This window comes from Salvelinus sp. IW2-2015, unplaced genomic scaffold (assembly GCF_002910315.2).
Source record: "Salvelinus sp. IW2-2015 unplaced genomic scaffold, ASM291031v2 Un_scaffold463, whole genome shotgun sequence".
Lineage (NCBI taxonomy): Eukaryota > Metazoa > Chordata > Actinopteri > Salmoniformes > Salmonidae > Salvelinus > Salvelinus sp. IW2-2015.
This window is the reverse complement of record NW_019942557.1, coordinates 117,922-145,539: the sequence shown is the minus strand read 5'-3', so window position 1 is coordinate 145,539 and position 27,618 is coordinate 117,922. Positions and strand designations below refer to the sequence as shown.

Genomic DNA, 27,618 nt, shown 5'->3' with positions numbered 1-27,618 from the left:
GTGCTCTTATTTTCCATGGACTTCAGTGTCCCAAAACTTTTTGGAATTAGTGCTAAGGAGCAATTTCTGTTTGAAAAAGCTAGCCTTAGGAAAAGGAGAGAGAGAGAAAGGAAAGGAGAGAGAGAGAAAGGAGGGAGGGAGAGAAAGAAAGGAGAGAGATAAAGGAAAGGAGAGAGATAAAGGAAGGAGAGACAAAGGAAAGGAGGGAGAGAGACAAAGGAAAGGAGGGAGAGAGACAAAGGAGAGGGAGAGAAAGGAAAGAAGAGAGAGAATGTGGTGTGAGAGATTGATACCAGTAACAGTATGAGAAAATGAAGTGTCACAGACACAAGAGGACGAGAGAGGGAGAGAAAATGACATCAGGAGGGAGAAAGAAGAGGGAGAGAACGACAGCGGGAGAGAGAAAGAGAGAATAACAGTGGGAGAGAGAAAGAGAGGGGGAGAGAGAGAGAATAACAGTGGGAGAGAGAAGAGAAAGAGAGAGAGAACGACAGCGGAGAGAAAGAGAGGGGAGAGAGAGAGAGAATAACAGTGGGAGAGAGAAAGAGAGGGGAGAGAGAGAGAGTATAACAGTGGGAGAGAGAAAGAGAGGGAGAGAGAGAGAAATAACAGTGGGAGAGAGAAAGAGAGAGAGAGAGAGAATAACAGTGGGAGAGAGAAGAGAGAGGGGAGAGAGAGAGAAGAGAGAATAACAGTGGGAGAGAGAAAGAGAGAGGGAGAGAGAGAGAGAGAATAACAGTGGGAGAGAGAAAGAGAGAGGAGAGAGAGAACGACAGCGGGAGAGAGAAAGAGAGAGGAGAGAGAGAGAACGACAGCGGGAGAGAGAAAGAGAGAGGGAGAGAGAACGACAGCGGGAGAGAGAAAGAGAGAGAGAGAATAACAGTGGGAGAGAGAAAGAGGAGGGGAGAGAGAGGAAAGAGAGGGAGAGGAAAGAGAGAGAAGAGAGGAGAGAGAATGACAGCGGAGAGAGAAAGAGAGAGAATGACAGCAGAGAGAGGAGGAAAGAGAGAGAGAGAATAACAGTGGGAGAGAGAAAGAGAGGAGAATGACAGCAGAGGAGAGAAAGAGAGAGAGAGAATAACAGTGGGAGAGAGAAAGAGAGAGAATGACAGCGGTAGAGAGTAAGAGAGAGGGAGAGAGAGAGAACGACAGCGGGAGAGAGAAAGAGAGAGAAGAGAATAACAGTGGGAGAGAGAAAGAGAGGGGACAGAGAGAGAAGAAGAGAGGGAGAGAGAATAGAGAAGGAGAGAGGGAGAGATGACAGGGTGGGAGAGAGAAAGAGAGAGAATGACAGCAGGAGAGAGAGAGAAAGAGAGAGAGAGAATAACAGTGGGAGAGAGAAAGAGAGAGAATGACAGCAGGAGAGAGAAAGAGAGAGAGAATAACAGTGGGAGAGAGAAAGAGAGAGAATGACAGTGGGAGAGAGAAAGAGAGAGAATGACAGCGGTAGAGAGTAAGAGACAAGGTGCCATATTTTTTCCCAAGCAACAACTGACCAATGACAAACGAACAAACAGATCAACATCAGAAATAGAGAACAACAGCTCAAACAGAAATAAATGGATCTATCTCTATGAGCTCACCGATGTGGATTCACAGACTACTAGCCTATACACCACAGCATATCCTATAACAACTGGCCAAACAAGCTCACAGAGAAACATCAAAAAGAGAACTATAGAACAGCTGTAGAAAAAGTGACACGAACTGCAATAAATGCAAAGAGCCATCGGAGCATCATAAAAGGTCTTTATATGGCTTCTTTATGGTCCTGGTCTTCAGTCTCCTCTACTCCACTGGGTGTAGGCCTACGTGTAAACAGATCTCTGGACGGGGTCTAGACCCACTATACCAGCTGTGTTTGTGGAGGGTAGTTCACATGGAGTACAACAGATACAGACTGGGTGAGATTAGGGAGGTCGTGGCCACATTATCAAAATTGTCTTTGGGCCAAATCCTAATATTAGATGCATGTATGTCACTTGAGGTGTCATATAGCAAGTATTCCACGTGATTTAATCAAAGGTTTTAGATGTATCTCCAGTTAAGATTTGCTGAGGTTTTGCTCGAGTAAGAAACCTGAACAATCGATCCCTAGAATCCAGCATGGCGTGTATAATAAAGAGACGTAAACTACATACATGTTTTAAAACGACAGAAGATGGTCTTAAAGTATGGTAGTGGCAGTCTACATAGACAGTTCCAGAACAGTTCCAGAACTATACAATGGTCCAGCAAAGTAGACCCTGTAAAAAGCTGGTCCTCTTATGTTAATCCTCAAAGGAGTTATTCTTCAACCTGTACTCCCTCCTTCTAAGCAACCGCAAAAACTATTAGCTCTAAGACTGTTATTTTGCCCACTTAAATTATTGATAGGCGATCATGCTTTTACCAAAATGTTACGCTACATCTACAAGTATTTTGCCATTCCACGCAGGTTCATAAAAATAGTGCAATGTTTCAAAACTTGATTTGCTGAAGAAGCAAATGTTACACACACACAGAGACAGAGAGAGAGCGAGCGAGAGAGAGCGAGAGAGAGAGAGCGAGAGAAAAAAAATGTTTACAGTGCATGTTTTATTGTTTATTATCTATTTCACTTGCTTGGCATTGTATACATATGTTTCCCATGCCAATAAAGCCCTTAAATTGAATTGAAATTGAGAGAGTGAAAGGGCGTTTTCACACAGTTCTGAGCGATAGTACGAATCACCATTTGCCTCATGCAGCACGACATCTCCTTCGCATAGAGTTGATCAGGCTGTTGATTGTGGCCTGTGGAATGTTGTCCCACTCTTCTTTAATGGCTGTGTGAAGTAGCTGGATATTGGTGGGAACTGGAACACGCTGTCATACACGTCGATCCAGAGCATCCCAAACATGCTCAATGGATGATATGTCTGATGAGTATGCAGGCCATGGAAGAACTGGGACATTTACAGCTTCCAGGAATTGTGTACAGATCCTTGTTACATGGGGCTGCATCATGTTTCACATTATGCTGAAACATAATGCGAGGGCGGCGGATGAACGGTACGACAACGGGCCTCAGGATCTCGTCACGGCATCTCTGTGCATTCAAATTGTCATCGACAAAATGCAATAGTGTTCATTGTCCTTAGCTTATGCCTGCCCATACCATAACCCCACTGCCACCATGGGGCTCTCTGTTCACAACGTTGACATCAGCAAACCGCTCGCCCACACAATGCCATACAGGCTGTGTGCCATCTTCACGGTACAGTTGAAACTGAGATTCATCTGTAAAGAGCACACTTCTCCAGCGCTCCAGTTGCCATCGAAGGTGAATATTTGCCCACTGAAGTCAGTTACAACACTGAAAAATATTCACCTTCAGGTCAAGACCCTGGTGAGGACGACAAGCACGCATATGATCTTACCTGAGACGGTTTCTGACAGTTTGTGAAGAAATATTTCCGTTGTGCAAACCCACAGATTCATCAGCCGTCTGGGTGGCTGGTCTCAGACGATGCCGCAGGTGAAGAAGCCAGATGTGGAGGTCCTGGGCTGGCGTGGTTACACGTGGTTTACGGTTGTGAGCCGGTTCAACATACTGCCAAATTCTCTAAAATGACGTTGGAGGGGGCTTATGGTAGAGAAATTAACATTAAATTCTCTGGCAACAGCTCTGGTGGACATTCTTGCAGTCAGCATGTCAATTGCACGCTCCCTCAAAACTTGAAACATCTGTGGCATTGTGTTGTGTGACAAAACTGCACATTTTAGAGTGACCTTTTATTGCCCCCAGCACAAGGTGCACCTGTGTAATGATCATGCTGTTTAATCCGCTTCTTGATATGCCACACCTGTCAGGTGGATGGTTTATCTTGGCAAAGTAGAAATACTCACTAACAGTGATGTAAGCAAATTTGTGCACAACATTTAAGAGAAATAAGGTTTCTGTGCGTATGGAAAATGTCTGATATTTTATTTCAGAACATGAAACGTGGGACCAACACTTCACATGCTGCGTTTATATTTTTGTTCAGTATAAAATTTCAAAACAAAACCGCATGTTCATGCAAGTCATTTGTTTATTGGACAAATATGCTCACGTTAAATCCATTTATGATTATCATGAAGTATCACTTGTGTGTCCCCATCTATTACTTCGCTTTGGTCGTTCAACAACATGATGCACTCGTCGTCATAATTTGACATCTCTGAAACATGATGTGATTTGAAGCTCATACATGAGCGCATCCGATGCAGATTAGGGGAGAGCTATATCAGGGATAGGCTACTGAATATAGACTATTCACGTCGCATTTTCCTCCCGCATGTTGTTGGAAGACCAAATCGAAAGTTTAAATTAAGTGATGCTTCATGATAGTCATACATTGATTTAACGTGAGCATATTTGTCCAATAAACAAATTACTTGCATGGACACGTGGTTTTGTTTTGCAATTTTTGTTCGTTTGACATTTGGCAATGTGAAACCAACCAGACCTAATGACAAAAATACAATGTAACACAGTCAAACTCGGACTACAGCTCAGAACTATGAGAACTCACCATAAGAAGCAAGAGATGACTGTGAATGTGTCCAATGTACAGGATTTTCTGAAAATTCTGTTTTTCGATATGCATCAACATGTGAGAATACTTTCATTGAATTGTTATTATTAATAGTATGATCATCGAGGTTATCCTATATAAAAGCAAAACTATCATTGCACCTTTGTTCCTAATTTCTCATGCAATATTGGACCTCTTGCAAGGTACATGGAAGGGTTTAGTAGTTGATGATGAATCAGGCTGACACGATATAAAACGGTTGATTGACAGTTTACCTTCTGAATTCTGCCATCGACGTCCAGGTAGATTACTCGGTTCACCGACGAAGCTGATCCCATCTCTCTCTTTCCTCCCCTCTAGCCTCTCTCGCCGTTGCCTAGGTCGAGGATTCGGAATGCGGGCTATAGGCTACCGCTCCGTCGGTGGTCGAGTTGGATACCCCCCCCCGAGAGCCGTCGGTGCGTCTTTGAATGGGGAAATTAAATTAGCGTTTCAACATCATCTCTCTCTCCGTCACTTACCTAACTATCTCTCATCTCATAAACTCCCTTTCTTCTCCCCCTCCCGTCCGTCTCAGCCTCCCTCAATAATCGCACATACCCTGGAGAGCAGGAATTATAGTTTCCCACTGAGCAAAAACTGCTTCAATCAACGTTGTTTCCATGTCATTTAAACCAAAAAATGCCATGTGATGAGGTAGAATCAATGTGGAAAACTGATTGGATTAGCAAAGTCAACAATTTAAGAGAATTTCGTATTTTTTTCCACTTTTAACCTAAATCCAATGACAGGGTGAAATGTTTGATTGATTTCACGTTGAATTCACGTTAGTTGACAACTCAACCACATGTAGGCCTAAATCAAAATTAAACGTTGAACTGGCATGCCCAGTGCGTTTTTTCGCTCTCATCGCCATAGTTACTGGGTCTCAAGGAAGCAGGCGCGGCTGGGAAAGGTTTGCCTGCAGGTCGCCCACTCAACCCCCAGAACGCAGTCGATTTGTCTGTCCGCTACGTTCATCCAACTTTTAAAAACACCGGCTAAATTCTACCCTGAGTATGGCTATTAAAATCGTCTATCTATATAAACTGTAGGATATGAGCTAACGAGAGATAACCAAAGCCAAGAGCAAGCACCGTGAAAAGGGAAGTTTCAAATTGAATTTAGTTTCTTGCGTGGGCGCCCGCCTGTGAGCTTCACTCGGTAACATATCCAGTTTTGCAGACTCGAGTCAGCTCAGTTTTGTGATGCATGTCAGATGAGTCATCGACGATCAAAACAATATACTAATTATACCTTCAATAAACACTAATTGAATTTAGCCATATAATCCTGAATAATTACCTTCTGGTTTATTTAGGCACAACATGAGCAGCTAACCACCAGTTATAATGACTGATTTGTTAAGGACTGTTAATGTTTATTACAGGACCGTTTCAGAAAATAATAAATCATGTGATTTGTCCTGCAGTACGAGAGAGAATGAGTCAGTTCAGTGGAGGACTAGTTGTCGAAAGTGTAGTTTTTTGTTTTTATCTGCCACCTCCAGCTGAGACAGCTAGACTTCAGACCACTCTTCACCCTGACTGGAACACATTTAGTCTGGTTGACAAAACAACTCAACATTATGCTTTGAAACCAAGATTGACAGATATTTTGCTTCGGGTATAGAGGCTTCCAGAGAATTTGGTAACGCAGACATGCCATCTTTTTATTTTATTTATATACCAAGAGGTCATTACAATTCTACAATTGTCACCAAGACCATGTAGCTATAGTAATCAAGTAAGGCTCACATATACGTAACTGAACAAAGCAACTGCCCGACAAAACAACAAAAGGCACACAGTATTTCAAGTACTACCACTGAAGCACTTAGATGAACGTTTTATCTTCCACCAAGATGTGCTCCATCTCCACATAAATAAAATGGACATGATGTTGGATGGGGTCTATTCCATTTCAATTCTGTTTAATACAGGAAGTGAATTGGAATTGACCACAGCCTCTGCATCATGTGCCATCATGAAAGTTAAGAATATAGATWATTTTTTTTAAAGATGATTATCACCTACATTTCTTCACTCATTTGGCATTTTGTGCTTTTTACACTCTAAAGGACTTGAGTTAGCAGGCATTAGTCAAAAGGAACACATTCAAAATGTTCACATTCTAGAGGCAGAATAAATTAACTCACTTTATATGAGCATTTAAGGTTTGGGATGATGGCATTTGATATATTCTACATCTACATAAAATAACATCACTATCGTTTTCAACATTGCACTGCCTAAAGAAAGCTTATTGAGAAATGATTGATCCTCCTCATCAGTTAGAGTTGGTATATAGAATTTCATACTCAATCACAAATGTTACATTCATAGGATTGAAGTCACCAAACATAATAAACATCATTTGGTGATCATATAAAAATACAACATATCAGTACCTGCATATACTTCATTTACAGAGAAAATACACCACAGAACAGAATAATATAATGCCAACTTTWAAAAAATTATAATCATAATTTCATATAAATTATAATGCATTTCCACACAATCTTTGGTTCCATAAGGCAGACCTGACAGTAAAATATATATATATATTTTTAAGGCCCAGTGTGCTGTAGAACAAGTAAAACAAACGTTCTAGTGGTACGTGCTCAGAGGAACTTTGGATGGCTTGGTTGGTTGCTTATTATCTTGTTACCGAATCTTCAATCGGCTTGAATTCAGTTCTAAGGAGCTGCTGCTTCTTCACACTAGCTCAGTTCAGTTACTGGACGGAGGTACAGGTTAGTGGTATAAGATGCAGCGTGTGTGTCTGTGCTGAGGGACAGTCTGTTCACTCCTCTGTCTGGAGTTAGTGCAAAGTGCTTAGTGCTCCTTCATCCTACAAGAGAGAATCAGAAAAACAGACAGGATCAGTGACTAGGATTTATTTATTTGCATGAGGTAAAAAAAACATGAGATGCTCATTAAGGCACTTCTCACTTTCAAATGTTTATAGAACAAAAGCAAAAAAAAGTATCCTTATATAAGAAACAAATAGATTTACAGAAAGAAAAAATGAAAACATGATGAACCAGGTAAAAAAATAAAGAGAAAGGAGGTTCAAGTTAAATGAATAATTATAAATGACAGAACCTTCTGCCTAGGTAATAGCCTAGGTAATAAGGCACGAGGGGGTGTGGTATATGGCCAATATACCACGGTTAAGGGCTGTTCTTAAGCACGACGCAACGCGGAGTACCTGGATACAGCCCTTAGCCGTGGTATATTGGCCATATATCACAAACTCAGAGGTGCCTTATTGATATTATAAACTGGTTACCAACGTAATTAGGACAGTAAAAATAAATGATGTCATACCCGTGGTATATGGTCTGATATACCACAGCTGTCATCCAATCAGCTTTCAAGCTCGAACCACCCAGTTAATAATGGGATTTATACAAAGGGTGGGTCTAATCCTGAAGGATGATTGGTTAAAACTGCATTCCAGCCCAGTGTCTATTCCACAAGTTACCACCAGCTAAATCTATGATGCTGAAATGGCTATTTACTCTGTTCCATCTCACTGTGCAAGCCACTGTCTCATCAGCCCAGCCAGACAATTAATAAACTTGATCTCCACTATAAAAAGCATCTAGATATCATCTCCCATTTCTTTTAGACTAGCAATTGGTTTACAATAGTGGAGATTTGTATAAACCTTGCTTTCTCTCTGACATTGTTTCAATATTGAAATTCGATCTCCAGCTGTCCCATAGAAATGAACGTGTAGGGATCGGGAGTCGGGACAAGACAGACAGGCAGGCAGCTTTTCTCAGCCAGTCCAAATCACAAATCAGCATAATTGTTATGGATATATGGCAGAAGGTTATTGGGATGAGTCATTGTATGGAATGTCTAGTAGATATTCGTTCATTTTGTATTTGAAGGAGTTGCAATGCAGGAGGTGGTTCCAATAACTTATATAAACACACTAGATGACTAACAGCGGGCGCTGTTTCGAAGCCACCGTTCCTCCGTCTTGGCACTCCCCCACCATTGTAAAAACATCTATTACATACACCATAATGCACACTTTTAAGTTATATGATGTGAGCTAAACATAAATATAAAAAAAATGAAAAAATTCTTTAKATTTTTTTTRCTTAAAAGTATAATTTTTTTGAGATTACTAGTGTTATTGTCCCCACTACAGCAACAAACAAAAAAATACTTAAATCCATGTAATTTTGTCCTTGAAACATTTAATTGAAATACTGTACAATGCCATGCATTCACATGGAAGACTGCTCCTACTGTGGAGCGCCAATATGGCCGACTGGAGGCTTCAAATGGCCAATACTAAACACCAGCAATCCAGGGCTTATATACATCATTGGATGGTCTGGGAGACTGTTCCAAAAAAAACGGATGTGATGGAAGATTGACCTAATCTTGTACGGAAAAAATGGATGTGGAGATCGCTGGCAGTTCTTGTAGAATAATGATGAACCTGAATATTGAATTTGAATAGTGTTTGGAAAGAAACAGGGAGTAGATTCATTTTGATTTGGAATACAAAAACAGACACACTTGAAGTTGGTTGACATAAATATTGAGGATTTAAAAAGGCGAGGAACTGGCACGACTGTCTGAGTGAGTTGCTATCCTCACAAAACGTTTTTGGAGAAGGAAGATGTTATTGAGGTTGTTTTTATAAGTAGTGGCCCAGACTACATTGCAATCTGAGATAAAATAATAGATTAAAGGTGTATTAGGCTACAGATAAAAACAAATATTTTCTTGGGATGAGATGTTGAACTCGTCCCATGACACCGATAGCTTTTGCAATTTTATCGGAGAGAATTTAAATACGATTTTCCCCCTCAATAAGGATACCTGGGAATTTGGTGGATTGAACGCGGCATAGTAGATCATTTGATATGGATTTCCTCGTGGAATTAGTTAAAACCTTTTCTAATAAAAAGCATGTAAGATTCTGGCAATTAAGCAGTTTTTCTACTTAGCCAGATGAACTCGTGGATAACACCTTTTGATGCATACGCTAACGTACCTGTAGCGTACCTTATAGTTTTGTGATTTTTATTTCTATTTGAAATTCAGTTTAGTTTCAGTTAGTTTTCCGACTTGATTTACCTGTTCCATTTCAGTTTGATAAAAGCATTTATTATTTAGTCTTTATATGATTTAGTTTCAGTTTTAGTGTTAGGGACAGAGAGTAGCCTTATGCCATGTATGTGTTGTAGGCCTATAGCAGGGGTACTCCAGTACTTTTTGAGATGGTTTGGTCACACACATTTCCTAGGTGGCAAAGTTCCAGATGGATATTGTCATTTATCGGCATAGTAACAAACCCCCGACCCCAAACTGTTCACACCCGTCTTGTTTGTTAATGCTAATTTAATGCAATTCAACCAATTTTCCATGTCTTGTGTGTGTTCATATGACACTAGGAGTTGAATCATGACCCGAATTCCAAAAACTAAATAAATGTAATTTAAAAAAATGCCCGTCTCACCTCGTCTTTATCCTGAAATTCTTTGTGGGTGCTGTTCAGATGAACTTTAACATTGGTTGGGTGTTTCCCCTTTTTTGTATTTAAAAAAAAAAAAAAACTTTATTTAACTAGGCAAGTCAGTTAAGAACAAATTCTTATTTTCAATGTTGGCCTAGGAACAGTGGGTTAACTACTTTGTTAGTGCTTTGCCTTTTGCGATCGGCCACTGCTGGTGTTGGGTTTGCTGCAGCTATGGTCCGCGACCTCCCTCAGATTTTGTCCCTGATAGCTAGTGATAGCTAGTGATAGCTAGTGATAGCTAGTGACAGTGATACACAAGCCAGGCCTATTTGAAAGATTGCCATCTACTGTCAGCATTTACCCGCCAGATTCAAAAGCTTACAAAGCTCATTAGGAAAAAAAGGTTGAAAACCCGATTTGATTTTAGAATAAAAAAATACAATTAAACAATGTTTTTTTAGTTTAGTTTGTTTCACAGTGAAATATAATAGTTTCAGTATTTATTTATTTTACCTTTATTTAACTAGGCAAGTCAGTTAAGAACAAATTCTTATTTTCAATGTTGGCCTAGGAACAGTGGGTTAACTGCCTTGTTCAGGGACAGAACGACAGATTTGTACCTTGTCAGCTCGGGGATTTGAACTTGCAACCTTTCGGTTACTAGTCCAACGCTTTAACTACTAGGCTACGCTGCCGCCCCGTTTCAGTATAGTTTTAGTTTTTCAAAAGTTTTTAATTATTTTATTTCAGTTTACTAAATAGTTTCTCCAATTCTAGTTTCAGTTTTCGTTTACTATAATAACCTTGAAGCTTCCAATCATCGTACTAACGCTAAATTAGCATTGACTCGCGAAACCACCTCTAACTTCCGTCATAATACACACAGACATAAAAATGGTATCCACGAGTTCATCTGACTGACTTATCAGTTTTTCTGTGACATACAGTGGGGGTTCCGAAACTATTAACACCCTTGATAAAGATGAGCAAAAATGACTGTATAAAATAATTAAAATATTGAGCTATATTGTATGGTCAAAACATTTAGATAATTATATTATTTTATAGTAATACAGTGGGAAGAAAAAGTATGTGAACCCTTTAMWATTACCTGGATTTCTGCATAAATTGGTCATATAATTTCATCTGATCTTCATCTAAGTCACAACAATAGACAAACACAGTCTGCTTAAACTAATAACACACAAACAATTATACTTTTTTCATMTCTTTATTGAACACACTGTGTAAACATTCACAGTGCAGGTTGMACAAAGTATGTGAACCCTTGGATTTAATAACAGGTTGACCCTCCATTGGCAGCAATAACCTCAAACCAACGTTTTCTGTAGTTGCGGATCAGACCTGCACAACGATCAGGAGGAATTTTGGACCGTTCCTCTTTACAAAACTGTTTCAGTTCCACAATATTCTTGGGATGTCTGGTGTGAACCGCTCTCTTGAGGTCATACCACAGCATCTCAATTGGGTTGAGGTCAGGACTCTGACTGGGCCACTCCAGAAGGTGTATTTTCTTCTGTTCAAGCCATTCTGTTGTTGATTTACTTCTGTCTAATGGGTTGTTGTCCTGTTGCATCACCTAACTTCTGTTGAGCTTCAATTGGAGGACAGATAGCCTTACATTCTCCTGCAAAATGTCTTGATAAACTTGGGAAATCATTTTTCTGTCGATGAACGCAAGCTGTCCAGGCCCAGAGGCAGCAAAGCAGCCCCAAACCATTATGCTCCCTCCACCACACTTTACAGTTGGGATGAGGTTTTGATGTTGGTGTGCTGTGCCTTTTTTCCTCCACATAGTGTTGTGTGTTCCTTCCAAACAACAACACAACTTTAGTTTCATCTGTCCACAGAATATTTTGCCAGTAGCGCTGTGGAACGTCCAGGTGCTTTTTTGCAAACGTGAGACGTGCAGTAATGTTTTATTTGGACAGCAGTGGCTTCTTCCATGGTGTTCTCCCATGTACACCATTCTTGTTTAGTGTTTTACGTATTGTAGACTCGTCAGCAGAGATGTTAGCATCTTCCAGAGATTTCTGTAAGTCTTTAGCTGACACTCTAGGATTCTTCTTAACCTCATTGAGCATTCTGCACTGTGCTGTTGCAGTCATCTTTGCAGGACTGCCACTCCTAGGGAGAGTAGCAACAGTGCTGAACTTTCTCTATTTATAGACACTTTGTCTTACCATGGACTGATGAACACCAAGGCTTTTAGAGATACTTTTGTAACCCTTTCCAGCTTTATTCAATTCAACAAATCTTGATCGTAGGTCTTCTTATATCTCTTTTGTTCGAGGCATGGTTCACATCAGGCAATGCTTTTTGTGAATAGCAAACTCAAATTTTGTAAATGTTTTTTTATAGGGCAAGGCAGCTCTAATCAACATCTCCAATCTCATCTCATTGATTGGACTCCAGGTTAGRTGACTCCTGACTCCAATTAGCTTTTGGAGAAGTCATTAGCCTAGGGGTTCACATACTTTTCCCAACCTACACTGTGAATGTTTAAATGATGTATTCAATATAGACAAGAAAAATACAATAATTTGTGTGTTATTAGTTTAAGCACACTGTGTTTGTCTATTGTTGTGACTTAGTCAAATTTTAAGAAACATTTATGCAGAAATCCAGGTAATTCCGAAGGGTTCACATACTTGCCACTGTACAATTGCTCAAAGAAAGATTTTGTTTAACAAGTAATACATTTGTCTTCTCTCAAAAAGTTACACGTCAAAATTGACACCTCTAAAGAGTTATAAATAAAGTAGTCAAAAGTGTAGTATTTGGTCCGGTATTCCTATCATCATCACTACATCAAGCTTGTGACTACAAACTTGTTGGATGCATTTGCAATTAGTTTTAGTTGCGTTTCAGATAATTTTGTGCCCAATAGAAATTAAATGGTAAATAATGTAGTGTGTCATTTTGGAGTTAACTTTTATTATAAATAACAATATAATACATTTCTTAACACTTCTACTATAACGTGGATGCTACCATGATTACAGATAATCCTGAATGAATCGTGAATAATGATGATTGAGAAAGTGTTACAGAGGGTCAAAGATCATACCCCCAAGACATGGTAACATCTCACTTTGACCAATAACAGAGGAGGTTAGCATGTCTTGGTGGTATGATCGTAGAACATCAACATAGAACATGATCAGTGGCCTCAATCATGATTATCAAGCCTGGATACCACCCTAGTACAATAAGTAGAATACACACCAAACAGAGAGAAGTCACTTACTCTACTGTTGTGCTGCCAGACCGAGGTTTAACCACGTTAGAAGAGGTCAGCTCTTTAGTCACCAGCCGCAGCAACAGCTACAGAAAAAGCACATCCACACACATTAAAACCTCATTCCATGAAATCCACACACGTTACAACCTCATTCCATGAAATCCACACACGTTAAAACCTCATTCCATGAAATCCACACACGTTAAAACCTCATTCCATGAAATCCACACACGTTAAAACCTCATTCCATGAAATCCACACATGTTAAAACCTCATTCTATGAAATCCACACACGTTAAAACCTCATTCCATGAAATCCACACACGTTAAAACCTTATTCTATGAAATCCACACACGTTAAAACCTTATTCTATGAAATCCACACACGTTAAAACCTCATTCCATATAATCCACACACATTAAAACCTCATTCCATGAAATCCACACACGTTAAAACCTCATTCTATGAAATCCACACACGTTAAAACCTCATTCTATGAAATCCACACACACATTAATGCACATTTCAGGTCAAATATTTAGAAGATTTGCCTCCGCACACACCAACAGTGCTAGGAAGTCAGCTGCCATCAGCATGTAGAAGACCTGGTTCCATCCCCGTGACGACAACACTCCTGCCAGGAGGGGGCCAATCGCTGCACCTGAGAGGAAAACATATCAATCCCAGGACAGTTAGTAAGTCACAGAGATAGTCCTATGCTGAATTGGAAAGCAACCCGTGGCCATTAGCTACCGCCTTGTGGAGCTAATTTATCATGTAGGATCTACTGGTAGGGCTGGAGGTGACCCGGAGAGGAGGCTGAGAGACTAACCTACTGATCCTGTGCCATCGATGATGGCTGTGACAGTAGAAAGGGCTCTGGAGTTGCCCTTCAGGCTCTTGTGTGTTCCCTGGAGTCAGAAAGGTCAAAACAGAGAGAGACAGGATTTGAGGTCAGAGAGAGGCCCACACACAGGAAATACTGAAATAGTATGGCCGTTCAAAAAAGGTTAGGAAGATAAAACCAGGGAGGATTATAAACAGTGTAATAGGATAGCGAGACAGACTCGCAACACACACACACACACACACACACTCACCAGATCAGCAGACACTGCTGTTGTAATAAGGGCATATGGTCCATTCACTAGCCCTCCACACACCAGCAGCATACCTAGGAGGTACACGGCACATCAAAACACCATTCACTTGATCGTCGGTTGAATGTCAAAACCAACCAAGCTTGTGACATAACACTGTTCACCTGTAAGTCATTGACAGTCAAAATAGCACAGCCAATATCTGTATAAGTCAATGGGCTCAGGAGTGGGATTCAGTCAATCCCTCAACACAAATTGGAGAATTTATCCCTACCGATGGTGGGTCCCAGTCCGAACTCACTGATCAGAGAAAATCCATAAAGCTGAAACAAAGAACAAAAAACAACAGCTATCAAATAGACTGAGCGGACAAAACATTAAGAACACCTGTGTCCACTGAGCGGACAAAACATTAAGAACACCTGTGTKCACTGAGCGGACAAAACATTAAGAACACCRGTGTKCACTGAGCGGACAAAACATTAAGAACACCCGTGTACACTGAGCGGACAAAACATTAAGAACACCCGTGTACACTGAGCGGACAAAACATTAAGAACACCTGTGTACACTGAGTGAACAAAACATTAGGAACAAATGCTCTTTCCATGACATAGACTGACCAGGTGAATCCAGGTGAAAGCTATGATCTCTTATTGATGTCACTTGTTAAATCCACTTCAAAATCAGTGTAGAAGAAGGGGAAGTTAAAAACAGGTTAAAGAATGATTTATAAGCTTTGAGACAATTGAAACATACTGGACAAAAATATAGACGCAGCATGCAACAATTTTTACGATGTTACAGTTCATATAAGGAAATCAGTCAATTGAAATAAAATCATTAGGCCCTAGTCTATGGATTTCACATGGCTGGAAATACAGACATACATCTGTTGGTCAGAGATACCTAAAAGTAGGGGCATGGATCAGAAAACCAGTCAGTATCTGGTGTGACCACCATTTGCCTCATGCAGCACGACATCTCCTTCGCATAGAGTTGATCAGGCTGTTAATTGTGGCCTGTGGAATGTTGTCCCACTCTTCTTCAATGGCTGTGCAAAGTTGCTGGATATTGGCGGGAACTGGAACACACGTCGATCCAGAGCATCCCAAACATGCTCCATGGATGATATGTCTGGTGAGTATGCAGGCCATGGAAAAACTGTGACATTTTCAGCTTCCAAGAATTGTGTACTGATCCTTGCAACATGGGGCCATGCATTGTCATGCTGAAACATGAGGTGATGGCGGTGGATGAATGGCACGACAATGGGCCTCAGGATCTCGTCCAGGCATCCCTGTGCATTCAAATTGCCAATGATAAAATGCAATAGTGTTCGTTGTCCMTAGCTTATGCCTGCCCATACCATAACCCCACTGCCACCATGGGCCTCTCTGTTCACAACGTTGACATCAGCAAACCGCTTGCCCACACAACGCCATACAGGCTGTGTGCCATCTTCCCGGTACAGTTGAAACTGAGATTAATCTGTGATGAGCACACTTCTCCAGTGTACCAGTGGCCATTTGCCCACTGAAAACAGTTACAACGCTAAACTGTAGTCAGATCAAGACCCTGGTGAGGARGAKYAGCACTCAGATGAGCTTCCCTGAGACGGTTTCTGACAGTTTGTACAGAAATTCTTCAGTTGTGCAAACCCACCATTTCATCAGCTGTCCGGGTGGCTMGTCTCAGACGATGCCGCAGGTGAAGAAGCGGGATGTGCAGGTCCTGGGCTGGCGTGGTTACARGTGGTCTGCTGTTGTGAGGCCGGTTGGACGTACTGCCAAATTCTCTAAAACAAATTTGGAGGTGGCTTATGGTAGAGAAATTAACATTAAATTATCTGGCAACAGCTCTGGTGGACATTCCTGCAGTCAGCGTGCCAATTGCACAATGTGTTGTGTGACAAKACTACACATTTTAGAGGGGCCCTTTGTCCCCAGCACAAGGTGCACCTGTGTAATGATCATGGTGTTTGATCAGCTTCTTGATATGCCACACCTGTCAGGTGGATGGATTATCTTGGCAAAGGAGAAAATGCTCACAAACAGGMATGTAAACAAATTCGTGCACAAAATTTGAGAGAAATAAGGTTTCTGTGAGTATGGAACATTTCTGTTATATTTTATTTCAGCTCATGAAACATGGGACCAACACTTTACTTTTATATTTTTGTTCAGTAGATAGATTTTGTAGGTGTGCCATTCAGAGGGTGAACGGGAAAGAAAATATTTAAGTGCCTTTGAACGGGGTATGGTAGTAGGTGCCAGGCGCACCGGTTTGTGTCAAGAACTGCAACGCTGCTGGGTTTTTCACGCTCAACAGCTTCCTGTGTGTATCAAGAATAGTCCACCACCTAAAGGACATCCAGCCAACTTGACACAACTGTGGGAAACATTGGAGTCAACATGTGCCAGCATCGCTGTGGAACACTTTCGACACCTGGCAGAGTCCATGCCCCGACCAATCAAATCACATTTTATTTGTCACATACACATGTTTAGCAGCCAACTTGATTAGCAGCCAATTGAAGCTGTTCCGAGGGCAAAACTGGAGGGTGCAAATTAATATTAGGAAGGTGTTCTTAATGTTTTGTACACTCAGTGTACATGTCCTGTAAGGTTCATGATGCATGCTCATATTTGTATTCATTGAGATGATCAACTGTGATTCCTGTCCTGTACAACAGGGGGAGGCAGAGAGAGAGGCAGAGACAGACCGAGAGCAAGACCGAGAGAGACTGACTCACAGTAGGAGCAGCCAGCAGCAGCATCACTGCACAGGTAGTGGCCCTCTTTCCCAGCTTATCAGATATGACCCCAGCCAGGATTCCCCCTATACAGACCGACAGAGACTATGTGATGAGCACAACAATCAAGAAAATAGGAGTGGTTTGAGGGTAGTTCTATTCCAATGATGCAGGAATGATGTCTATTAGTTTCCAACGATAATCTCGACAAATAAAAAAAATCTCTGACACAAAACACACACAAAGGTGCAGAAACATCCAGATCATAAGAAAGTTATATGGTTCGTTTAGACATCATGAAGCTACATGAAAAGAACAGATACAAAAACAACCACTGAAAAAACAAAAAAAGGGAACATACCCACAATTCCTCCCACGTCAAACAGAGTGGAGAGCTCTCCGGCCGTCTTGGCATCTAGGTGAGCTGAGACAGACAGACAGAAAGCACATTATCTCAACACACCCTCTGGCAAACAAAACAAGTGACATACTAATAACACTACCTGGCAGAGCATAGAATACTACCTGGCAGAGCATAGGGATACTACCTGGCAGAGCATAGGACATACTACCTGCAGAGCATAGGAATACTACCATGGGCAGAGCATAGAATATACGGCAGAGCATAGAATACTACCTGGCAAGCATAGAATACTACCTGGCAGAGCATAGGAATACTACCTGGCAGAGCATAGGAATACTACCTGGCAGAGGCAAGGAATACTACCTGGCAGAGCATAGGAATACTACCTGGCAGAGCATAGAATACTACTGGCAGAGCATAGAATACTACCTGGCAGAGATAGAACCTACTCTGGCAGAGCATAGGAACACTACCTGGCAGAGCATAGGAATACTAACCTGGCAGAGCATAGGAATACTACCTGCAGAGCATAGGAATACTACCTGGCAGAAGCAATAGAATGTACTACCTGGCAGAGCATAGAATACATACACTGGCAGAGCATAGAATACTACCTGGCAGAGCATAGGAACACTACCTGGCAGAGCATAGGAATACTAACCTGGCAGAGCATAGGAATACTACCTGGCAGAGCAATGAGGAATACATACCTGGCAGAGCATAGGAATACTACCTGGGCAGAGCATAGGAATACTACCTGGCAGAGCATAGGAATACTACCTGGAGAGCATAGGAATACTACCTGCGAGCATAGAAATACTACCTGGCAGAGCATAGAATACTACCTGGCAGAGCATAGAATACTACCTGGGCAGAGCCAAGGATATAACTACCTGGCAGAGCATAGGAATTAACTACCCTGGCAGAGCATAGGAATACTACCTGGCAGAGCATAGAACAACCTGGCAGAGCATAGGAATACTACCTGGCAGAGCATAGAAGACACTACCTGTCAGAGCATAGGAACATACCTGTCAGACGCATAGGAACACTACTGTCAAGAGCATAGGAACACTACCTGGCAGAGCATAGGAATAACTACCTGCAGAGCATAGGAATACTACCTGTGCAGAGCATAGGAATACTACCTGGCAGAGCATAGGAACACTACCTGTCAGAAGCATAGGAATACTACTCCTGGCAGAGCATAGGAACACTACCTGGAGAGCATAGGAACACTACCTGTCAGAGCATAGGAATACTACCTGTCAGAGCATAGAATACTGCAGAGCATAGGAATACTACCTGTCAGAGCATAGAGAACACTACCTGTCAGAGCATAGGAATACTACCGTGTGCAGAGCATAGGAATACTACCTGGCAGAGCATAGGGAATACTACCACCTGTCAGAGCATAGAAACTACTGCAGAGCATAGGAATACTACCTGGCAGAGCATAGGATACTACCTGGCAGAGGCATAGAATACTACCTGGTCAGACATAGAAGATACTACCTGGCAGAGCATAGAATACTCCTGTCAGAGCATAGAACACTACCTGTCAGAGCATAGGAAGCACTACCTGGCAGAGCATAGGAAACACTACCTGTCAGAGCATAGGAAACACTACCTGTCAGAGCATAGGAATACTACCTGTCAGAGCATAGGAATACTACCTGTCAGAGCATAGGAACACACCTGTCCAGAGCATAGGAACACTACTGGAGAGCATAGGAACACTACCTGTCAGAGCATAGGAACACTACCTGTGCAGAGCATAGGAACACTACCATGGCAGAAGCATAGGAACACTACCTGTCAGAGCATAGGAACACTACCTGTCAGAGCATAGAACACTACCTGCAGAGCATAGGAACACTACCTGCAGAGCATAGGAACACTAACCTGGCAGAGCATAGGAACACTACCTGTCAGAGCATAGGAACACTACCTGTCAGAGCATAGGAACACTACCTGTCAGAGCATAGGAACACTACCTGTCAGAGCTGACCACAGAACATCAAGATCTAATGTCAAATAGTCTTCAGACAAAGATTGAATGCCCTGACACATCTAGTATATCTTGCATCTCTTACCACAATGCCAAAACAGAGTTTCTATAAAGATGTATAGAGTGTAGTGTAATGTACATACCAGTGATGTGAAGTACTTAAGTAGTACTTTTAAAGTATTTTTACTTAAGTCGTTTTTTGGGGCATCTGTACTTTACTATTTATATATTTTTGACAACTTTTACTTTTACTCCACTACATTCCTAAAGACAGTAATGTACTTTTTACTCCATACATTTTCCCTGATACACCTAAAAGTACTCCACATTTAGAATGCTCAACCAGGACAGAATTATGGCACCGATCAATATAACACTTTGTCATCCCTACTGCCTCTGATCTGGCGGACTCACGAAACACAAATAGTGTGTTTGTAAATGACGTCTGAGTGTTGGAGTGTAGCCCCTCTCTGTCCGTAATTAAAAACAATAAGAAAACCGTGCCGTCTGGTTTGCTTAATATCAGGAATTTGATGTATAGCATTTACTTTTACTTTGTACTTTTACTCAAGTATGACAATTGAGTAATTTTTCTACCACTGACCTTAAGTACATTTGAAACCAGATACTTTTAGACTTTACTCAAATAGTATTTTACTGGGTAACTTTCACTTTTACTTGAGTCATTTTTCTGTTAAGGTAGCTTTACTTTTACTGAAGTATGACACTTGATTTTTCCACCACTGGCATATACCTGCTTTCGTGATGTAGAGCGGCAACCAGAAGAGGAAGGTGTAGCTGACCAGCTTGGCAAACAGCAAACACAGAGAGAACTCGATCACTCCCTGGATGGCGAAAGAAAGAGAAGCATACTGTCAACAAATAAAAGCTATATAGTTGTCTAGAATAGAAAGGTACTTGGTTTATGTTTAAGCCAGCGTTTTCCCCGGTTGCTTATACAGTACCTATGCAATTATTTTTGATCAAAATCCAGTTCTGTAGGGAAGAGTGTCGGCAGGGTTCCGCTGCCCATTGTACTCGATTTGATCAATTAAGGTCATTGATTAGTTAGGAACTCCCCTCACCTGGTTGTGTAGGTCTTAAATTGGACTTGAATTGAAAGAAAATAACAAAAACCAGCCGATACAAGCCCTCCAGGAAATTAGTTTGACACCCTGGCTTTGGGTAACAGGGGCCTGGGCGTTGGTGTGTGTGTCACAGGAGGTTGGTGGCACCTTAAATGGGGAGGGCTCGTGGTAATGGCTGGAGTGGAATCAGTGGAATGGTATCAAATACATCAAACACATGGTTTGATGCCACTCCATTGGCTCCGTTCCAGACATTATTATGAGCCGTCCTCCCCTCAGCAGCCTTTTTGTTTAACTATCCTTGTGGGTACCAGAAGTCTTCGTAAGGATAGTAAAACAAGGACAATTCTGACATGTTGGGACATTTTGCCGGTCCCTACAAGTAAAAATACTATTTTAGGCTTTAATGTTACAGTTAGGCTTAGGTTTAGTGTAGGGGTTAGGAGTGAGGGGTTAGGGGTAGGTTAGTGTAGGGGTTAGGAGTGAGGGGTTAGGAGTAAGGAGTGAGGGGTAGGTTTAGTGTTAGGAGTTAGGGTTAGTGCTAGGGTTAGGTGTAGTTTTAGGGTTAGGGGTTTAGGGTTAAGGTTAGGTTTAGGATTAGGTGTAGTTTTAGGGTTAGGGGTTTAGGGTTAAGTTTAGGGTGAAGGAAAATAGGATTTTGGATGGGAATCAATTATTTGGTCCCCACAAGGATATCAATACATAACTGTGTGTGATATGGGTGGTGTGAGGGCTCAGGTGACTGACCGGTATGCGTAGCGCTCCCATGAAGCTGATGGCCGAGGGCTCTGATTCGCTCTTCACCACCACCACCTGCTGTACAGGGAGCAGCAGCTCTGTGTCCCAGTTCTGAGAGGGAGACCAAGGGTTAATAACACAGATCTAAGATACAGACACTAACATAAAACACAGACAAACTCAGATAAAAAACAGACACACACCTGAGATTTTCCTCCTTGTTTGTACGAATGATAGAGCTGGTTATGTCCATTCACCCCTTTCCAGCTATTGGTCAGCTTTTACATGAGAAAACAAAACCAAGTACAACACCATTCACAGCATCAATGTTAGCAGAGTCCATAGGAAGCTACATATCAGTTTTTCACCATCATGTTATCAGGTCCATACTGCAAGCTAGCATTTCAGTTTTTTCACATCAAGATATACGTGTTCTCCGAGCAGGCCACCAATGCTAAACATCTGAACGCAGTTCAAAGTAGTGTGGGAGAATGAAAACATCACCTGTCAATCAAGAATAACCCTAAGATAAAGCTTTTAACAATGAATCCACCCACATTGTTAAACAATTATTTTGTTGTGTGGACACTCAGGTATTTAACTGCGCTACCAGTGGGATAAAGTGGTGAGACAGTTGTTATGGAAACGATGCTATTCAGCGCAAATTCTGAAGACGTGGGCTACGCACAATAAAATCCTCATGGCTCACAAAACAAACAAACAAACCATGTCCACACACATTTCCAAAATGGCACTTACACTCGGGCATAGGACAAAAACAAGGGGCTTTTGTCTGTCTGAGATTGCATACCTGCTGAAATGTCGTCCCCATTCTATGTCTAACTACTAAGAAAGAATGCTTTGGGAGACCCAGACGAACATGATAAGTACTTCAAGTGTTGTTGGAAGCAGCGTTCTGTACATCATGGACGCTTTTAAAAATCATTTGGATCCTGCGACAAAACAGGGTCAGATTGGATGTGAATGTAAATGCAAATTTTAACCATTACAAAAATCATGCAATGGAAACTTCTCTGAGGTCAACGGGAAGAAAGTTCCCTTCAATCTTCCTACAACCTAGTCACTAGAGGCAGTACTCACGTTCGAATGAGGAAGAGAAGAGCAGACGCACGCCATGGCAGCGATGCGAGGCCGGGGGACGATGAAGGACAGGCCCCATTGGAGGAGAACCCGCAGTAACCTTGCGAATCAAAAGAGCCAGAGTTGCCCCCTGAGGTATGGGAGTTCCATATGCCCATGAGATCAGACCGCCTCCTGTAGGGAACAACCAGTTAAAACAGGGTTGGATAGTGTTCTGTATCACGACCCCCTCCAGTGTAGGGGAACACCAGTTTCAAAGCAGGGTTAGATAGTATTTCTATTCAGACCCCTACCTGTTAGGGAACACCAGTTAAAACAGGGTTAGGATATGTATAGACTGAAACAGCATTCTATCCTCAGGCCATCAGACCTGTTAAACAGCCACCACTAAGACATTTAGCGGCCGCTGGCCACATACTGACTCAACTCCAGCCACTTTAAATAATGGGAATTGAAGTGGAAATACTGTAAAAATGTACGACTAGCCATTTTAAACAATGCCACTAATAATATGTTTACTTAATACCCTACATTTCCCATCTCCATATGTATTATATGTACTCTATAGTCATCTACTGCGGCATCTGCCATCTTCATGTAATACATGTACCACTAGCCACTTTAAAGCTATGCCACTTTATGTTTACATACCCTACAGTATTCATCTCAGTATGTATACTACCAGTACTTCATATACCAATCTACTGGGCACTCTCTGCCATGCCGTTCTGTACGCACCACTCATTCATATTTTTATGTACATATTCTTTATCCCTGTTACACCTTGTGGTGTGTGTAGGTAAGTAGTTTGTGGAATTGTTGGTTAGATTAGCTTGTTGTTATTACTAGCATTGTCGGAACTAGAAGCACAAGCATTTCGCTACACTCGCATTAACATCTGCTAACCATGTGTATGTGTATTAATAAAATTTGATTTGATTTGTATTCTGATCAGACCCCGTCCTGTAGGGGACCAACCAGTTTAAATAAGGTTTAGGGATTAGTATGATCTGGATCATGATCTGGCCCTTCATCTGTAGGGGACACCCAGTTAAAACAGGGTTAAGGATAGTATTCTGATCAGACCCTCCTGTAGGGAACACCAGTTAAAACAGGGTTAGGATAGTGTTCTGATCAGATCCCTCCTGTAGGGAACAACCAGTTAAAACAGGGTTATAGGATAGTGTTCTGATCAGATCCCTCCTAATAGGAACCCCAGTTAAAACAGGGTTAGGATAGTATTCTGATCAGATCCCTCCTGTAGGGAACACCAGTTAAAACAGGGTTAGGATAGTATTCTGATCAGATCCTCCTGTAGGGAACAACCAGTTAAACAGGGTAGGATAGTATTCTGATGCAGACCCCTCTCTGTAGGGAACACCAGTTAAAACAGGTTAGGATAGTATTCTGATCAGATCCCTCCTGTAGGGAACACCAGTTAAAACAGGGTTAGGATAGTGTTCTGATCAGATCCCTCCTTAGGAACATCAGTTAAACAGGGTTTAGGATAGTATTCTGATCAGATCCTCCTGTAGGGAACACCAGTTAAAACAGGTTAGGCATAGTATTCTGATCAGATCCCTCCTGTAGGAACACCAGTTAACAGGGTTAGGATAGTGTTCTGATCAGATCCCTCCTGTAGGAACACCAGTTAAAAACATGGGTTAGATAGTGTTCTGATCAGATCCCTCCTGTAGGGAACACCAGTTAAACAGGGTTAAGATAGTGTTCTGATCAGATCCCTCCTGTAGGGAACACCAGTTAAAACAGGGTTAGGATAGTGTTCTGATCAGACCCCTCCTTAGGAACACCAGTTAAAACAGGGTTAGGATAGATTCTGATCAGATCCCCTCCTGTAGGGAACACCAGTTAAAACAGGGTTAGGATATTATTTCTGATCAGATCCGCCCTCCTGTAGGGAACACCAGTTAAAACAGGGTTTAGGATAGTATTCTGATCAGATCCCTCCTGTAGGGAACACCAGTTAAAACAGGGTTAGGATAGTATTCTGATCAGATCCCTCCTGTAGGAACACCAGTTAAAACAGGGTTAGGATAGTATTCTGATCAGATCCCTCCTGTAGGAACACCAGTTAAAAACAGGGTTAGGATAGTATTCTGATCAGATCCCTCCTGTAGGGAACACAGTTAAAACAGGGTTAGGATAGTATTCTGATCAGAACCCTCCTGTAGGGAACACCAGTTAACATAGTTAAAATCCTATTGCAACTTCAATGTATCTGAATTATAGAGGAATCATCAGAATAACAACAACACATCTTGTGGCTTACCTTCCCTTCCCAAACCAGTTCCCGATGCACGCGACCACACTGGGCCAGCCAGTAGTCTGAACCAAGCCATTGGCCACCTGAGGATGCGGAGAAACACACAGAGGAGTATGTTATGTTAGACTTGGGAGCAACGAGAGCAGCTAGAAAAACATACAGAARAGTTGTCCTCTGATCTCTCCAACTTTTTTGTGTGTGTGTGGCATTCTATACATGCGTTTGATTCACCTGGACAAATATATAGAAGCTGAGGTTGTGGATGTTGTAGATGCGGCCCAGACCAAACAGACAGGTGAAGAGGCCACTCATCAGCATGCCGAACGTCAGGTACAGACGAATAGGCAGGCGCTCGCCGATGATGCCACTGCAGGACGCACAATGATGACACAATCATAAGAATAGACACAATCTCCTCTCAGGTTCAGGACTTAACATCACTAGGCCTCTTATAGAATACAAAACGGTCACCAACTCAGATCTTCAGCGTTGACACTCTTGCTCAAGTTAAAATAGCAGCAAGATATTGGTGGGTTTTCCTAATCACCRGACCTGTCCAGGATCAACTCCAACACCATTCTAGCTAATAACACAGCCAGAGATTTTCCCTGGTCAGGTTAAATGGKCAGCCTAGTTGAAGCCTTACCTGAGGTACATTCCCACAGCGTAGGCACAGAGGAAGGAGTAGTCCATGGCTCCCAGAAGCTGCTTATAGTTGCTTTTATCTACAAATGGTGAAAATAGTTTTTGCATAAGAATAACATCAATTCAACCAAGGGCCACTTATCTGAATACAGACCCCTTGGATTTGGCTATGGGGGATCAACAAAAATGTGTGAATAGTAACAAGTGTAGGGAAGGTAGGTATGTGGAATAGGTGGGAGGGAATGGGAATTGGTGTTAAAGGGATTGAGAAGAAGAGGGTCGTCAGAGAAAGTGTGTCAGGCAGAGAAAGAGGGGGAGAACAAGGGTTGAGTGGGTTCTCACCAAAGGGTTTCCAGCTGCAGTCGGTCTCTGTGTGGAGGCTCGGCAGCTGCCTACTACCTGCCGTGGAGAGTTCATGGAGCGCTGAGCAGTTCTTATGCAGCTCACTCTGTGGAGCAAGTATGATCTCCATGAGAAAACATATTCATTACTCTCATAATGAAAAACAAACCCCCACCTGCTACAGCARACATGTAGCTTGTCATACATTCATCCCAATGTCAAGCAGCTTGCAGCCATGCTATGGTTCCAAAGTAAACAACGGTAGATGCGTTCTCTGGAAAATAATGAACGATGTGGAAGGTGTGGTCCACAACGCGCTAGCAGAGATGCATTATTTTCCAGAGAACGCATAGAGCCCCGAGTTGATTACCCCTTTTTATACCAAGGCTATAATTTAACACATTTACCACTAGAACTGTGTTCATTTGCTGGTAGAAGAAGTGTGTTCAACATCCACTGAGGTAGCTAGCAAGTTTACTTGATAGTGACAGTAGTTGCCTTGGTAACCTAACAAACTTGCTAGTTTAGCGAACCAAACATCAGTGCTAGCTTGCTATTATGAAAATTGAATTCAACAATGCCAATCATGTTTGACTAAAGCAGCTCAAACAGAACAGCTAAGAATGAACTATAGCTATTGAATTCTACCATGTAAATATACCGTGCCTTATTAGGGAAAGAATGCACACTCTCGACTGCCCTTCAAGTCAATCAGAAAGGAGTATTCAACAATGCCATGGTATAATTAAGCAATACAGCACCTCTGGGTTTTGTGGTATATGGCTAACATACCACGGCTACGGGCTGCTGAAACGCACAATGCATCGCGGAGAGCCTGAAAACAGCCGTGATAAATTTGCCATTTACCACAAAGCCCTGCGGTGCATTATTGCTATTAAAACCTGGTTACTAGCGAGTTTTTTCCTATTCATACCAGGTGGTATACGGTCTGATATACCACAGCTTTCATCCAATTAGCATTCAAATCAAATTGTATTTGTCATATGCGCCAAATACAACAGGTGTAGGTAGACCTTAACCTGAAATGCTTACTTACAAGCCCTTAAGTTAAGAAATAGAGTTAAGAAAATATTTACTAAAGAAATGAAGTAAGAAATCAAATAAAAAGTAACACAAGAATAAAATAACGAGGCTATATATAGGGGGTACTGGTACCGAGTCAATGTGCGGGGCTACAGGTTAGTCGAGGTCATTTGTAAAGGCTCAAACCACCCAAAAAGGGTTAATGCCATGCCTCTGCATTGCTTGTCATTCTGGAGCAGCTATAGTAGCAGGCTGAACCACATAGAGGTCATACTGACCAGGTTATAGTAGCAGGCTGAACCACAGAGGTCATACTGACCAGGTTATAGTAGCAGAAAAAGAAGAGAGAATCAAACTTTCTATAGGATTGAGGTCAGGGCTTTGTGATGGCCACTCCAATACCTTGACTTTGCTGTCCTTAAGCCATTTTGGCACAACTTTGGAAGTATGCTTGGGTCATTGTCCATTTGGAGACCCCCAAGCTTTAACTTCCTGACTGATGTCTTGAAATGTTGCTGAAATATCCACATAATTTCTTACCTCATGATGCCATCTATTTTGTGAGTTGCACCAGTCCCTCCTGCAGCAAAGCACCCCCACAACATGATGCTGCCACCTCTGTGCTTGATGGTTGGGATGGTGTTCTTCAGCTTGCAAGCCTCCCCTTTTCCTCCAAACACGATGATGGTCATTATGGCCAACAGTTCTATTTTTGTTTCATCAGACCAGAGGTCATTTATCCAAAAAGTACGATCTTTGTCCCCATGTGCAGTTGCAAAATGTAGTCTGGCTTTTTTATTGGCA

At 41.8% G+C, this 27,618-nt stretch overlaps 2 protein-coding genes across 2 annotated transcripts in view; both read right to left on the bottom strand.

Annotated features, from left to right (window-relative positions):
• LOC112068339 (high affinity cGMP-specific 3',5'-cyclic phosphodiesterase 9A) overlaps positions 1-5,326 on the bottom strand; it is a 51,534-nt gene extending 46,208 nt beyond the window's left edge. The window contains exon 1 of the mRNA XM_070438112.1: positions 4,817-5,326. Coding sequence (XP_070294213.1) covers positions 4,817-4,879 — 63 coding nt within the window. The 5' untranslated portion in view covers positions 4,880-5,326. The remainder of the gene's footprint in view (positions 1-4,816) is intronic.
• A 900-nt stretch (positions 5,327-6,226) lies between these two features.
• The window catches only part of LOC112068353 (glucose-6-phosphate exchanger SLC37A1), a 39,362-nt gene continuing 17,970 nt past the window's right edge, over positions 6,227-27,618 (bottom strand). Inside the window, exons 4-20 of the mRNA XM_070438111.1 lie at positions 25,771-25,894; positions 25,430-25,508; positions 25,015-25,150; positions 24,790-24,866; positions 22,500-22,670; positions 22,294-22,351; positions 21,602-21,676; positions 21,408-21,509; positions 20,327-20,417; positions 17,559-17,621; positions 17,198-17,283; positions 14,717-14,765; positions 14,443-14,516; positions 14,175-14,253; positions 13,906-14,003; positions 13,348-13,424; positions 6,227-7,436 (exon numbers count right to left, since the gene is read on the bottom strand). Of these exons, the coding sequence (XP_070294212.1) occupies positions 7,421-7,436; positions 13,348-13,424; positions 13,906-14,003; positions 14,175-14,253; positions 14,443-14,516; positions 14,717-14,765; positions 17,198-17,283; positions 17,559-17,621; positions 20,327-20,417; positions 21,408-21,509; positions 21,602-21,676; positions 22,294-22,351; positions 22,500-22,670; positions 24,790-24,866; positions 25,015-25,150; positions 25,430-25,508; positions 25,771-25,894 (1,455 nt within the window). The 3' untranslated portion in view covers positions 6,227-7,420. The remainder of the gene's footprint in view (positions 7,437-13,347; positions 13,425-13,905; positions 14,004-14,174; positions 14,254-14,442; positions 14,517-14,716; positions 14,766-17,197; positions 17,284-17,558; positions 17,622-20,326; positions 20,418-21,407; positions 21,510-21,601; positions 21,677-22,293; positions 22,352-22,499; positions 22,671-24,789; positions 24,867-25,014; positions 25,151-25,429; positions 25,509-25,770; positions 25,895-27,618) is intronic.